Source organism: Perna viridis, chromosome 4 (genome assembly GCF_037379345.1).
Source record: "Perna viridis isolate PV_CMFRI_1.1 ecotype Kerala chromosome 4, ASM3737934v1, whole genome shotgun sequence".
NCBI lineage: Eukaryota > Metazoa > Mollusca > Bivalvia > Mytilida > Mytilidae > Perna > Perna viridis.
The window spans coordinates 39,564,939-39,580,366 of NC_142448.1; the positions used below are offsets into that span (position 1 = coordinate 39,564,939).

Below are 15,428 nucleotides of genomic sequence, written 5' to 3' on the forward strand. Positions count from 1 at the left end.
TACCAATTTTTCTTGTACAAGAAGTTGATATAAAAAAACAACCTGTTCACCTATATAAAGCAACATACATAATAAAAAAAAACACCATTGGGACCCAAGATGATTGTGACCAAACATGGATAGATGGACAAGTTGATGCCAATATAACATCCAGTTGATAAACAGGGGTGTAAAAATTCCACAAAAATGACATTAGTTTGACAAACAACAAAAATTAATAAATGTGTACACACATAGTATTTACAGTGTACTTGATTTTAAAAAAATATACAACTCCACTCTTCATTTCTCTTTAATATAAATTGAGTTAACACTTCAAAAGATGTCACATTTCAACAATAACTGAGAAATAGATATTGGTCTATGTTAAGTTCTAATGTACATCTAGCATCACCATTTTGAGGCACCATAATTGAGTGGGAATCTTGGATCCTCTGGCTGGAAGGCCTTAGTATGTGGATACAATGTTTGTTTATCACCAATCTTCCTGGCTAGATCTGGGAAGTATACCTGATACATTTCATATGTCATTTCATCATATGGTGGCAGAGTGTCAATAGCAGCCATCTGTAAAAAAGATGTAAAATTCTCATGAAGATTGGCATGAATAAGATACAATAAAATGGTTCAATTGAGTGCATTTTGCACACCTGTAAAAATGTTTTCTATAGTGAGAGTAATTCTTGCAGTTCAAAGTTTCAGTGATAAGATGTTGTTTTCTTATATCTATCTGATATTGTAAAGATTCTGTTTTGAGTATTTTCTTCACATCCATCTCACCATATTAAACTGAATCAGTAATGAGTGATTGATGGTGGTTTTACATCCCATTTCAGTTATTTCTTGCATTTTTTTACAAGAATATTTGATCAATTCAACAGACCATGCTTTGTTCTAGTCCAAGAGTTTGATCTTCATTTGTTATGTCACAGAAATAACACTTTGAAGATAGTCACTCGAATCCCAGCCAACATGTCTCCTGAATGTGGTGTGCTTGGTGGAGAAGAAGCGACTATCAATTTTTAAAGTGCCTGAGTCCAAGTGACTCAAATAGGGATCAAACTTCTGTCCTCCTGCACTTGAGGCAAGCATGCTACCACAGATCAAACTCCTGTCCTCCTGCACTCGACGCAGGCATGCTACCACAGATCAAACTCCTGTCCTCCTGCACTTGACGCAGGCATGCTACTACAAAACTACTATGGAAGTAAAGATATAAGGTACTTACAAACTCTTTAAACACCTTAACCTGATCATCAATATCTTTTTTCAAAGAAGCAGTTGCAGCGTCCTGAAATATTGAATGATAAAATTCATCAGTAAATCAAAATAGTCTTATTGAGTGATCGTAATGTCAGAACCTTTGGTTTAAATTTTATTCAATTCTATTGAGAAGTGCTTACAAGGTGTGTCCTACAAATCCAGGGATACTTAACACTCCTAAGTTCCCATACTGTGTTAAAGAGTAATCAATGGAGCCAAGGTTATAGCGGTATTCAGGCAGGTCAAAAAGAAGAGAAGAAAAAAATTGTACCTGATTTACATGTAGGTAACAGTAAATTGTTTTGTTTCTTGTCAATGAAATCTTGTGTAAAAATTTGATGTATTTTGTCAAGTTTCCATAGCAAAATCTGTTGAATTTTGTTCCTTTTAATTATTATTTTGGTTATTTTATGGTCTTAGCTGTGTGTGTCTGTTTTCCAGGTCTGATCTTTGTTCCTGGATTACATTCTCCGCTAGAATCTTGGATCCCTTGATTACTCTTTCAAGCAAAAATTATAATGAACATATATTCAGTCTAAATCAAACCCCATTTTGACCTTAAAAATCGGTTTAGATTAAACAGATTTTCGGATTACAAAAGTTCACAATACTAAAATGATGGAACTTTGAAAAGTGTCTGCTTTAGATGTACGTTTTAAAATTATTCAGGGTTCTTAACAAATGGCCCATTCGGATCGTAAATGGCCCCTTCATCTAAAAGAAAACTGTAAATAGCCCCTTCTCAAAGTTTCCTTTCCGATCACTGGTATAAATACTTACCATTTTTACAGCTTCAGCATCCAAACTCTTCAAAAGACCTTGTGAATCTGAAGGATAAGGAACTTTGATGGCTGAGTACTAAAATATAAAAAAAAATATTAATTATTCTACTACCATGTTCATACAGTGTACAACATTAAATAACCTGAAGTAGCATGCATTGTCATACTAGGTACATTTGTACACTCTCACTGGTACAGGAAGTTGATATCAGACAGCAACCAGAAATTCTTACAACATATGCAACATCTATATAAAACCACAAGACAAATTCGAGACACCATGAGCAGCAATGTTCAGCTAAAATTCCACTCCATATTATTCATTATGTCTCCCCCAGTAAAGATAGGGAGACATATCGTTTTAGGCTTGTCCGTCTGTCCGTCACAAAGTTTGTCAGTGCAACTCCTTTAAAACTACTGAACCAAATTTTGAAAAACAGTTTGTTGCAAGAACATATGTGGTTGTGCATATTACCAAAAAATTTTTATCCCCTAACTTTTATAAGAGTTATGCCCCTTTGAACTTAGAAATTTGCCAAAAATCCTCATAAATTACCTTGTCAGCACAACTCCTCTTAACTACTGAACCAAAAATGCTAAGAACAATTTGAGGGACAGGTGAAGACATGTTTTGGCAGACAAACATACTTTAATATAGTTTTTAAGTTCGATTCTCTTCATTATCAAACACGATACAAGCCATTTTATAAACACATCTGAACAGTAGCTAGTTTTCTTAAATACCTTTGCAACAAACTTTTATATAAGTTCCACATACATGTAATGAATCCCTGATATAGATTATAGAATATATCATAGCTGTTTTTTTTTTTTTTTAAATTTTGAAATTTAAATGTGATTTCTATGACCTGATGGAACACAATACAGTGTACTCGTACCTCAAAAATTATCATCATGAGTGTAATTTCAAACCACAATCCTCCTATTTTGGTAGTATTTCATATACATGCATTAGTAAAACCCTGGATTAGACTAAGGAAACTCAATGAGACTGTTTCACCCCCCCAAAAAAAGATATACATTGAAATACATGTCTCTGAAATATTCACCACACTAAAGTATATTCCAACAGGAAAAAATTCTTACAGCTTGTTCAAAACTGGCTGCCATGGCTTGATCAGCCATTCTTGACTTGTAAAATGCAAAATCAATCTTGGCTTGGGTCTCTGGTAGCCTGGTTACTCTGAAAAAAAAAGTACAAGTATTTTATAACATTACAACCATACAGACATACAATGAAGAAATTTTTGCAACCAATTCTCTACACCAGGAACTGATATAAACAGATTGCTTAGGAGAGCTAAAAATTATGTTTATTCTACTTACATGCACTTTCATTATTGCACTTGTCCAAGTAGAAAAATTACAAAAACACATCCTTTAAATTAATTCAATACATTTATAGTATTTCTAGATTAGAAGTTTACTTCCAAAAATGGTAAATCCGCAAGTTACAATGTACATGTATGTATGTAATTTATTCTGGGAAAAAAAGTCAGCATTTCCCCTAATTCAAACTAACAGTTTTCAGGGACAGATCCAAATGTCAGGTTAGGGGTAATGTTTATAGAATTAAATGCAGAGCAAAGTGAGACAAACATAATTTGGGGATGGGAGGATTTGTGAAAAATCTTTCAAAAATATATTTTTGGAAATGTACCAGCTTTTTATATAATAAAATTTAAATACATGTATATGATATATAGTGATTATATGCTAACAAAATCATGGGTATATTTAGTTGTCAGACCCTTATACTGAGCATTGCAAGAGATGCCAGTCATACACCTAACTGGAACATCGTATCAGACAGCCAACCAGAAATGGGTAGCTAACGATGCTTAATTCAAAGTGAAGTTACATAATGCTCAAGAAGTAAAATCACAAATGAAGAAATAAACAAGAATTATTTACAGGATAGATCCAGTATGCAGAAATTTTAAATGGACAAAAATTTATCTATTCTGTCTCATCACTTTCAGCAATGGCCCCATTACATGAAACACACAAGAAAAATGGCAATAAATTTAATTTTCAGTAGAAAGAATATAAAGAAGAAACAACAACTTTTGATGTTTAATTTTTGTCCAAATGATGATTAAAAACAATGAAAATTCTGTGTCACTTACAAATGTATGCTATTGCAAATACAAATTACATAGATCTGCTACTCACAGTGATCATGAATAACGGAAAATAGTCCTGATTTAGGTGGGATGCTCAGTTGTAGGCTGTGCTTTACTCGTATTTACATGATCTGTTTACATGTTCAAGTACATAATTTATTTAAAGTGTGGAACCACTCAGTGTAAATGAGTATAATGGGTGATTGCAGTACACTTACAGTACACTCAGGAACATTTGTTTCTCCAACACTCAAGTTGAAGTTTAAAATCTGTGACCGTGTTAGTCTGATTATTCTCGGTGAAATGAGTGTTACATCCACCCAGCTAGGACATGGTATACTCTGGTTGTTGAATGTGTATGGAGAATCACTGATCTGGGTGTGAAATTGACCCAGCGTGGTGAAGTTAATCTAATTGATCTAGTTACTATACTTGGCGTCACATAAATAAAAATTTGAATAAAAATATTTTCTACGATTTTATTGACACCTACCATCGTTTAAATTGTCTTAAATGACTTGCTCATTTGTTTAACCTAACAGCTTCTCCGTAAACACTGAATCATTTAATTCCGGTCAGATTTTAATTCTCGGTGCCAATATTTGCATTGTAAAAAGTCGGCTATGTTTACAATGATCGGGTTGCTAGGAGATGTTGTTTACGTTTAAATGGTTTGTCCAAAAACCGAAGTATCCAGAATGCATTTTGGCGTTATTTCGGATATCTCAGATTTATTTTATGCGAACAACGTACAATACCGAGAAGTTGATCAAGCAAACAATTGTCACTGGAGTTCGACGGGAACTTACGAACTTCGTTTGTAAGAAAATCGTCCCGTAGAAACCAACATGGCAGATATTAGTATGGGATTTTCCCATAAGGATTTGTTACGCATGATTTAAGCTATTAAGCGACTCGTTGGTACTAACATGTCATGCATATATGCGAACTATCTTCAGATTAAATAAAAGAGAGACAACTCTAGCGGTAAGTCACGACGTTTAAAAAGTAGAGCTTCAATTCGAAAATGTGTTGTATGTGAGGTCGAGTATAGTATACATGTACATGTAGGTTACAAGTTTGTATCATAGCCATAGGCCGGATAATAGAAATTTAATGAATCAATCATCCTTTAACATATCATCATGATTATATACCGAGTGATAAGTTGTTAAAAGGGCAAACTATGTTCTTTTCTTCAATGATAAGATTTCAGGCTCCTGTGTAGGCTGTAAATTAAAACATCAGTCTACACACTTTTATGACACCTAAAGATTGAGACATTTTTGTACTTGTTACAACAGTGTACCTTGCAAGGGCTTGGTCATACGTTCCTTTGATGTGTCTGAAGTTTTCTTTGCCTGCCGAACCAAGTTTTCGGCCAAAGGCAGTCCAATCTATAGCCGACTTTGTTACTGCTCTCGATGCCATTTCGTCCCGACCTTCCAAACCAAGGACACATGCAGTAGATCACTCAAGCGCTTTGAAAATAACTACTAAACTCGATCGGAGCTGAAGCGTCTGTTTGAAAGGAATCAACGAGATTTCTCGGGACTAAATAATGATGGATATATAGAACGAGAAAAAAACATAAATTTTGGAATCTTCATCCTATCCAGCTCTTGTTTAACCTATGAACCACTTAATTTGAAACAAATGCAATAATCTTAAACGTTAAATGTCGATAAAATAAGTCCACACGCTGTAAAATGGCCGAAAATGGGCCTCACCCTAGCCAAACTAATAACCAAATACCAAAAAATTCTATTACTAGCAGAACAAGTGAATGGATCAAACTAAATGTTGGTGGGACAATTTTCATGTCAACTAGAACGACACTGTGCAGAGACCCAAAATCATTCCTCTATAGACTTGTTCAAGAGGAGCCAGACTTAAATACAGACAAGGTAGGAAATCTGCACACCACTTAAATATCTCTGCTAGACTGCTTTTGTACATTCACATCAATAATAAAGGTGCAAAATCTAGTTTTTTTTAAGCCACTGTTATGGGTCATTTTTTGCATAAGTAATGCACAAAAATTACATGTATATTTTTTATTTTATAAAAGTTGGGTCTCACTGTTCCATTGATTCCAATATGAAACCACTAGAACACATGACCTGGATCCACTAATGATTTGTATACAACCTGTACCTACATACACGTTGCATGGACATTATGTACATGTGATCACTAATTTACATCTTTTGAAATATTTTCAGGATGAAAATGGAGCATTTTTGATCGATAGGGATCCTACATATTTTGGTCCTGTTTTGAATTACTTAAGACATGGGAAATTGGTAATAAATAAAGACTTAGCTGAGGAAGGTATGTACATTTGCAGGGCTGCTAAACTTTCAAGACACAAATATATGAGATTTGGCGGAAGTTTGAAACATCAAAGGCTAAAAACAATAAATCAAAGAAAAATGCCACCAAATCTGCTTCAAAATGTGTTAGTCTAACAGGCATTGCGCGGGCTTCAAAATGTGTTAGTCTTACAGGCATTGCACAGAGGTTGGCAGGATTTCATGCATGAATTGCTGATAGAAGTAATGATTTGTCTCTTTTGTATATACACAAGACATTAAACAATGCTGAGTTTCATTAGTCTGCTTACTTTCTTAAGACTAAATATAGGAAACAAAACCTCTGCTCATACACTTTAGAGTTGTCAGAATTTCGTTAGACTGTGTTAAAAATTTCTGTTTCACAAATTCTTTATGCCGAAAAAGGCATTTTTAAGTTGGTGGTTGATAATGAAAATCACCAAAACATTTTAAAGTATCTTTGATATACATCAGTGCTTAGGATGATACTTTATGGCACATATTTTAATCTTGTTTTTTATTTAGGTGTATTGGAGGAAGCTGAGTTTTACAATATTACAGAATTAATAAAACTAGTCAAAGAGAAGTTAAAAGAACGAGATGCAAAACAAAACCAGGTATACTCTTTTGTTAAAGTAAATCCCTATGATGGAGTATTGAGATTAATTTCTATCTACATGCATTTTTTTTTGATAATTTAATAATTACTACCTGTAATACAATAAATTTATATGGTACAGTCTAATCTGTTTTATCAAGCACCTGTATTCAGCAATAATATGTTTTTAAAGACTGATTTATTTATTCCTAGAACATGATTTTGCTCACTATTGGAAGTCAATTATGGCAGGTTTGAACGTATATGGTACGAAAGGTACCCAACCTTCATAAGGCCAAAAAAAATAATATGTGTGTTTCCGGTCTCTCGACTGACCTTAAAATAATGGCGCCGACCTGAAACATCTTTTCACAAAAAAAACCGTAATTTTTAATTTTTGGTTAGTTTTGTCTCCTTGTGATCGTAATTATGTCGTAGTTATTTGTTGGATCTTAAAACGTAATTCCAAAAGCACTTTATAGAAGAAGACTTGATATCATTCAGGGGCTGCTCTGGTTTCCAAAATTCTGTCACCAGAAAAATCTCCAGCAGCCATATTTTTTCGCCAATTTTCAGAAATTAGAGCCAAAGGCTGCCAACAAAAATTATATGTATTTTTTTAAATATGACAGTATTAAGTCCACTGATGAATTATCGAAATAAACTCTCCATTCTTGACATACATGTACCCAAGATTCATTTTTGATGCATGTATGAAGCAGGTTTTAAGCTCCAGTCTGTCACTTTTCATATGCAAAATATTAATGCACTACTCCAGAAACAGGTGTTTTATTTCTATCAAGGACTTTCTATTACTATTCTCATATACATGTAGTACCTGATTTTAAAACATGTTCACCTTTATCCTTTATTGTCTAATTTATCTTACAATATAATTTGATTTTTTTTATGTTTTTAATAAACTTGATTCTTTTTTTTAAGTGATAAAATATCTACCATTTTGTAACATAGACCATTAATTGTGTCTCTGCTTAATTATCTTGATATCTGAATAGTATTTCCTAAATTAGATTTTGGGAATCCCCATTCTATTTGTTTACCGATTTTCCCACCAAAAAAGTCACATGGCAAAAGTGTAAACAAATGTCATCCATTTTTTTATTACTTCTTTCATTTCGAAGTGTTTAGGCACTGCCTGATAGGATAATCGTTGTCAATTGGGTTAAATTTATTCTGCTATTAGGTAAGCCTGTTTCTGAATGTATCACATGGTTAAACAGGGCTGTGAAGCTTGTATGTAGCCACGTGCAAATGGCCGTAATTGTGTTTACCTTTGACCAGATGATGAGAGTTTTGATTGGCTTAATAATATATTTACATTTGATTGACACCTCCCATGTGGATATTGTCAGTCATGGTCATCTGGTCTATTACCTTTAATTGCCTTCTGTCGTATATTGGTCATGGTCAATAAACTGTGACCAGGTGTCAACACAATTGTTTAATTAAAGAGAATATCTTTTGCTGATACACTTCCTGTCAATTTTAATATACAAAACCTAGGCGCCAAGAAAATTGCCAACTGGCTATTTTTGTCACCAGATAAAATGAAAAATCGCAAATTGCGACATTGGCGAAGCCCAGTGTGACCCCTGTCATTACTGCAAAGTGGAAGAGCAATCCTGCTTTACTCCGAACGATTTTTACCTCATTGGGCTGGTAAAGTCAAGAGAAACTCGAATATAAAAATCATTTTGGCCTGCTCAACAGCGGCAAGGTCGGTCATTGTTATTAAAATAGCGAAATGGCATCACATGGACCCAAAAAAATATTGTCATGCTTTCTTGACAACATTGACAGACGTTTATACCAGCTACCACCCAAACTCTTCCGAATGGCTGAAGGAACATAATTTGACAATCAAGTGTGGAAAGGATACGGACAACCCAGAATTCACAGAAACATGTTTTGAAGTTGACGAGAATTTGTCTGTCGGGGAAATAATTCATGGCTTTGGCTTGAAAGTTCTCCGTTTTTCATGCTTAAAACGTGAATCTGCAGGAAACGATCTTGCCGATTTGATGAAAAATTCGGCGGAAGTGGCAACCACAAAAGCCATTGTTGCATTTCAACTTGTGATGGCAAAAGGTCGAGAACGTGCAAATCTGCCTAATTGAAATTCCATTTTACAGTGCAGGAAAAGGCAGACTTGACCTTTGTTATCATTGTGGGGATGAAGGAGCTGAAGTGTCAAGTGATCTAAAAAAAACAGTTGAAAACTGTACTTCCAATGTGTGAGGACTGTGAACAAAAGGGAATGAAAACTGTTGTTGCCCCTCCATATGGCAAAAGTAATTACAGCCGTGTTGAAAAACATTTTATTGAAGATGATTACTAATATGAATGAGAAAATTCAGTAAATTTAAAACGAGAAACTGATTTTTTATTGATATTATATAAAACACTCAATTCTTACACAAAACTTCGATTTTCATCTACAGATCAAACTTAAAACTACATCTGAGAAAGTAGACATCTTGAGATGATTTTTTGTCTGAAGAATTTTCTAATTTTTCTTTTGTTGAAGACTTTACTTAAACATATAAAATTGTATCAAGATGTCCTTGGACACTGCTGATCATTTGCTCTCCAAATATGAGGATCGGGAAACTTAGACCATTAAAAAAACATCATACAAGAAGAATAAAAATTTTTGTAAAATAATAACTTTTTCCGACCTACCTACCTGCAGTCAAAATTTTTAGGTGATAGGAAACACACATATTATTTTTTTTTGGCCTAACTAATAACTGTATAAGCTGTTTTCATCTTTTTTTCCTCTTTACATGTACACATAAAATGCATCTATTTTTGCAGTACTCTCAAAATGCTTGTTGATTTCCTTATTCTTTTCCTCTGTACATGTACAAATATCTACATTTGAGATATGTATTTCAGAATTTTACCAAAAGTGTATATAGGGTTCTGCAGTGCTCGGAGGAAGAGTTGACTCAGATTGTGTCAGCTATGTCAGATGGATGGAAGTTTGAGCAGGTATGCTATTGTTATGAGACAAAATTAGCTGTCATACAAAAAAAGGTATATTGAATGTATAACAGCAAATTGTAATCCGCATTCACGCCCGAGCACCTCAAATTAAATTGAAAATACTTAAAGCTGAGAATATTCTTCATGATAACTCCAATCAAAGTTTTTGAAAATGATGACATCACAAACAGTGAAGAATTTGTTTGTGGGCAATTGTGGCCTGAACTTTATCCTCTGTTTAAAACAGCAGACCACTTAAGTGAATGACAGAAAAAACTTACAGGAATCATTTAATCAGTATATCTTAATTTTGGATGCAATGTCTCAAAGTATATCCTCTTATTGTTAAAAGTTATCATCTGGTTGTGACATCATTTAATGCAAAAAAAAATTTGTGAACCAAAATATCCAAAAATATGATTACTATTGCAGAGATCACTTAGCACTTTAAATTGTGCTTGGGACAAGTTCCCTGCCCTTGGTGAATCTTGGCATTCTTTGGCATTTGTGGTCATAGTTTGGTTTTTCAATCTTTCCTACTATGGTGTAGGGTCTATCTATGAGTGCCGGAGCTATTTTGAACTCATATAGCAATTGACTTTGGTGATAATAAACTGCTTTGTTCTTATATGGCTGAAGTCTTGACCCGCAGGGATATGCATTACCTTCAAAAACATATTGTGTGTCTACATTAAAAGTTCAAGCAATCACTTCGTACTTGCATACATCATTTCCGAAGTAGGTCACCTCCAACAGAACCACCATTTCTGTTTGAGAACATCTACATATCTATAGGGTATGAAAGTCAGTCTAGTTTCATTTTCTTTACCGGAATTTCCAATGTAGAATGATTGAAAACCGAAGACTGATCTGTATATTATTGTTTACTTCTGGGTACTTGAAACGCTGTATAACAATGCAAAATCTCCTAGTTTATGTTTTTTTCTTACTATAGTTATCATGTAGAAATAGTTGTGTCATTTTTATAGGGATTTTTTACACAGAAAGATTTTTGCCCTTAACACTGAACTCAACACTCTCTAAATGACAAAACTCCATGCTTTTGAATGGTAGACTAGGACCCATTCTCGTGAAATTACAGGGTCACATGACGAGACTTGCATACCCTATTGAACATTGCTATAGCTACTTCCCTGTTAATTATCCTATGGAGAATACATGAGAATAAATTAATTTTGTGATTATTTTAAGGAGATGGTTTTATATTATTTCAAATTTATTTCAAGTTTATGTTTATTGGGAGACATATTTGTGTGACTCAAAGGTATTTGTCTGTAAAATAAACCTGTGGTATTGTAAATTCAGAATTTTGTGATAATCATTAGTTATTGTAATTTAGTCATTTTGAACAATATTGTACAGTATGTAGAAAAAATCTGCATCTGTAATGATGTAAATTCGATTCTTGTGAGTTTAAAGTATTGGGTAAAAAAAATAAAATCCATTTGCATTTTCTGCAAATATCATAAATTCTTAATTGTCAGTAACAAATCTCTCCTGAATAATAACCTGTTGATAACTGTTTATTGTTAACTTATTTTATTTTTTGTTTTAGTTGGTGAATATAGGGTCACAGTATAACTATGGTAGTGAGGACCATGCAGAGTTTCTGTGTGTTGTATCTAAAGAATGTCCTAATAATATAAATGGTGTAGAGGCCGAGTCCACAGATAAAGTTAAGGTACTGTACAAATAAAGATTATATTGAGAAGTCAGAATTTTTAATTGCCATTCTTTTCAAAAATAGTTTATAATTACCTTGCAGGGTTCAACACTTTGGTCCAATAGTTCTGTCCCTACATTATTTTAGGGAGGGCAACTTTGAAATATAAATTGGTAATTCTTCCATCACCCTAAATTAATTAATTTTTTTTTCATTCCTAAGGAAATAACCCCAAAACAATTTGAGGACCACTTAGTTTATCTATCAATTAGTCCAGTGGGCTACATGTACATAGCGAGAAAAGTGTTTGACCCTGGCTTGGTGGTCTCAGGGTAGCATACTTGCCTTAAGTGCGAGAGGTCATGGGTTTCATCTCCGACCGAGACACACCAAAGACTTAAAAATTGTTAGTCAACGCATCTCCATCAAGCACGCAGTATTTAAGGGATGTGAGGACTGGTTTGTTAGAAGTCAGGATAATGTCTAAGTATGGGGGTGATATGCTTACCTGTGAGCTAGCACAATAAAACTCAGCTAGCATGTCAAACTAGTACAAAGCAGGGTCTGTTTGATTGACTCAGAATGTCAGAGTGGTATGAAGCAGGGTCTGTTTGATTGGCTCGGCATGTCAAACTGGTAAGAAGCAGGGTCTTTGATTGGCTCGTAATGTCAGACCGGTACTGAGCAGGGCCTGTTTGATTGGCTTAGCATGTCTAACTGATACAAAGCAGGGTCTGTTTAATTGGTCAGTTGTCCTCTTCTTGAAATACATGTAACACCTGCTATATAGGATGTTAGGGCTGTTCCAGTAAAACATATGAGTAACAGGGGGAAGGCACTTTTATTCTCTTTGTATATGGTTTGGTGCTCAGGTCACTTTACCAAATATAAAGTTTAATGCAAAACATCAATAGAACTTCTATGAGTGGCTCCCCTGGTGAAAAAGTGCCTCTTCTGGTACCTAATATCTTTTAATACAATAATGAATCAATCTATCAATCACATTATTTATTTACTTGAGATTTTGTTCCTTTTTATTGGTCTGCTTAGAGAATGGTAGTTTACTAAATTTGAATTTTTATTCTATTTGTAGGTTTTGCAGCAGAAAGGGTCAAGAATGTGAAGTTGATTTGTTAGATATACATGTAACATGACCACACCTTTTTTGTTAAGTAGAAATTTTAGGTGACTAACTGATATTTTGATATTAAATTTTATTGTTACCTATTTCATGTCATTTTAGTGTAACTAATGCTTCTATTATGAATGTGTTTGTGAAGAATTTCATCCCAGTGTATATTTTGGTTTTATATGTACAGCCAAATGTGCCACACATGAGAATCACACGACGTGCAACATACGTTAAATATGATTATCATATGTTAGCAAACCAATATTAACATATGAGAAACACATGGTAATTTTATGACTTTCAGATGTTAATTATCATATGTTAATCATATGATAATAATGTGATTATCATATGAATTAGGGCAATATATGATTATCTTATGTGGTTTTTTGGCTGTTTACTATATCATATTGTTGTGAGTTCTGTGATAACCTACCCTGACAGCATTTCACACCTGCTACTACATGTATATATAGTCTATTTGAAGGAATCTGCAATTTTCTGGCATACCCTTTGTTATAGTATTTTAATGAAATTTTTTACTGGTTGGTCTACTTTAACTGAACAATTACACTTTGTCCTGACAAAATGATACAACTGCAATGTAAGCTTAGAACAATAGTTATCATCAATGAATGCCAAAATAAAAGGTGTTTTTTGACAATTTCACTATGTCTTAATAAGTAGGCTATAGGGGATTGAAGTGATATGTTATTTTTTTATCTTTTCCTATGAAACTTTTAATTCAATGTATTGATGGTCCTATTCTTCACTTCTTTAAAAATCATAAATGAATTTTTTAAAAAGTCCTGTGATTGAAATTTCAATATATTGAAGTGTAAAACTGGTTGTGATATTGCTATGATTGCTACTCCGGTGACCAATTTGACATTGATGACATTTTGAAAAATCAACTACGGAACTTTTTCTTCCTCTTACTAGGTGAATATGTATCGTCCCTGTTGAAAAGGGATGGAAGACATGGTAATGGTAGAGTCTGCCTGTCCATTCTGTAAGGCCATTTTTCTTACTTAATTTTGGGTGTGTGTCAGGCAAAAGTAAATTAATTCCCATTCCAATCTTATGAATTTTTGCTTGTGAGGTATTTTTATCATAGAACTCACTAAATTTCTTCATTTAATGCATTATTAAGTACAAGTTTTTGTAAGAATCAGGCAAAATGGGAAAAATCAGAAATGTGCATGTGAAAACTTCACCGATCTGACAATATGATTTCACTCATATATGTTTTCTCTATTTGAAACGACCATCATTTGATTTCTGCATCGCTGAATTTGCTGAGAAAATTTTTAGTAGAATGTAAGAAAAATGATGTTTTTGACAGTTCTAGTTGTCTGCCCTTGAAATGTTCATTTTTTTACAGTACATTACTCATTTTACCAAAATGATATGGAAAATCTTGTCGTTTTTCCTCAGTTCTGATGGTGCAAAAAGTCAAATTAAACTTTTGAAATGGCAGATTGTTTCATACTATGTTTCATCCACTGCCTGATTCTTACGGAGACTGATAATTAGTTGTCAAATCTTTTAATATTGTTCATGTATTTATTCAGCCTGTTTTGGTGCTTCTCTCCTTGATGTTATATTATTATTTTAATGCCCGCTATGTGTAGTATTTTGGGCATGTAGGATAACTTTTGTCCAATGGTCTTTCTCGTCTTGTCTTGTTGTGACTATGTTGTTGGTATGTTAGTTTGTATCTAGACCTATACGTTTATATGAATGTGATCTCATTTTCTCGAAAGATATTTGACCATAGTCAAATTGTAAGGTGTAATACATCAGTTGGTCTAGTCTACAAAATGTTACAAGATAAAAATGTATGTTAGTAAATATATTATAATGAGAAATGGTTCATTTAAATTCTTACAAATGACAATTGAAGAAATCAGCCTTGGAAGTAAGTAGGCTTAAGGAGAATTTGTTTCTTCCATGATATTTATGGAAACTTGAGAAGTACAAAATGGCAGCAAAACTGTTGCAGAAATTAAATCACTTTCTTTGAATGGGAGAAAACAATATACAAACTAACTGTCAGAGGCAAGCTATGTATAGCTTTATGACCATCTTGAAAAAAAGTGAATTTGATACTTATAAGTTGGCCAGTTTCACTAACCATATTTTTATTCTAAACTGTTGTTAAAAGAGAATACTGTAAATTTGGAAATTATTGCTTGATTGATTATAATGTTTTTGTCATATTATGATATGGACTATCCTTCTTTTGAATATTCCTTTTGTCTATTGCCTTAATTTTATGCCTATTACTTCAGTAATTTTGCTATTACCCTTTATTACCGGTAAGTCAATAATTGAATTTTTATTTTTGACATTTTGAATAAAATTCTTCATCACTACTGTTAAAAGTTCCATAATTAATTGTTATGATTTAAATTCATTTATATTTTTTGCCATATAAAAATATGGCAATAATTATATTGATAACATCGCAATAA

At 33.3% G+C, this 15,428-nt stretch overlaps 2 protein-coding genes across 2 annotated transcripts; one reads left to right on the plus strand and one right to left on the minus strand.

Annotated features, from left to right (window-relative positions):
- Positions 1-276: 276 nt before the first annotated feature.
- Positions 277-5,667, minus strand: LOC148620032 (ATP synthase subunit d, mitochondrial-like). The gene is made up of 5 exons (XM_088580613.1): positions 5,502-5,667; positions 3,153-3,249; positions 2,044-2,121; positions 1,229-1,291; positions 277-567 (listed from the first exon to the last, which is right to left on the minus strand). The coding sequence occupies exons 1-5, from the start codon at positions 5,621-5,623 to the stop codon at positions 391-393; spliced, it is 537 nt and encodes a 178-aa protein (XP_088436739.1). The 5' UTR covers positions 5,624-5,667; the 3' UTR covers positions 277-390.
- Positions 5,668-5,715: 48 nt separating this feature from the next.
- LOC148620033 (BTB/POZ domain-containing protein KCTD5-like) lies at positions 5,716-14,822 on the plus strand. Its single transcript, XM_088580612.1, has 6 exons — positions 5,716-6,099; positions 6,418-6,526; positions 7,054-7,145; positions 10,046-10,141; positions 11,712-11,837; positions 12,913-14,822. The coding sequence occupies exons 1-6, from the start codon at positions 5,902-5,904 to the stop codon at positions 12,940-12,942; spliced, it is 651 nt and encodes a 216-aa protein (XP_088436738.1). The 5' UTR covers positions 5,716-5,901; the 3' UTR covers positions 12,943-14,822.
- Positions 14,823-15,428: the final 606 nt, after the last annotated feature.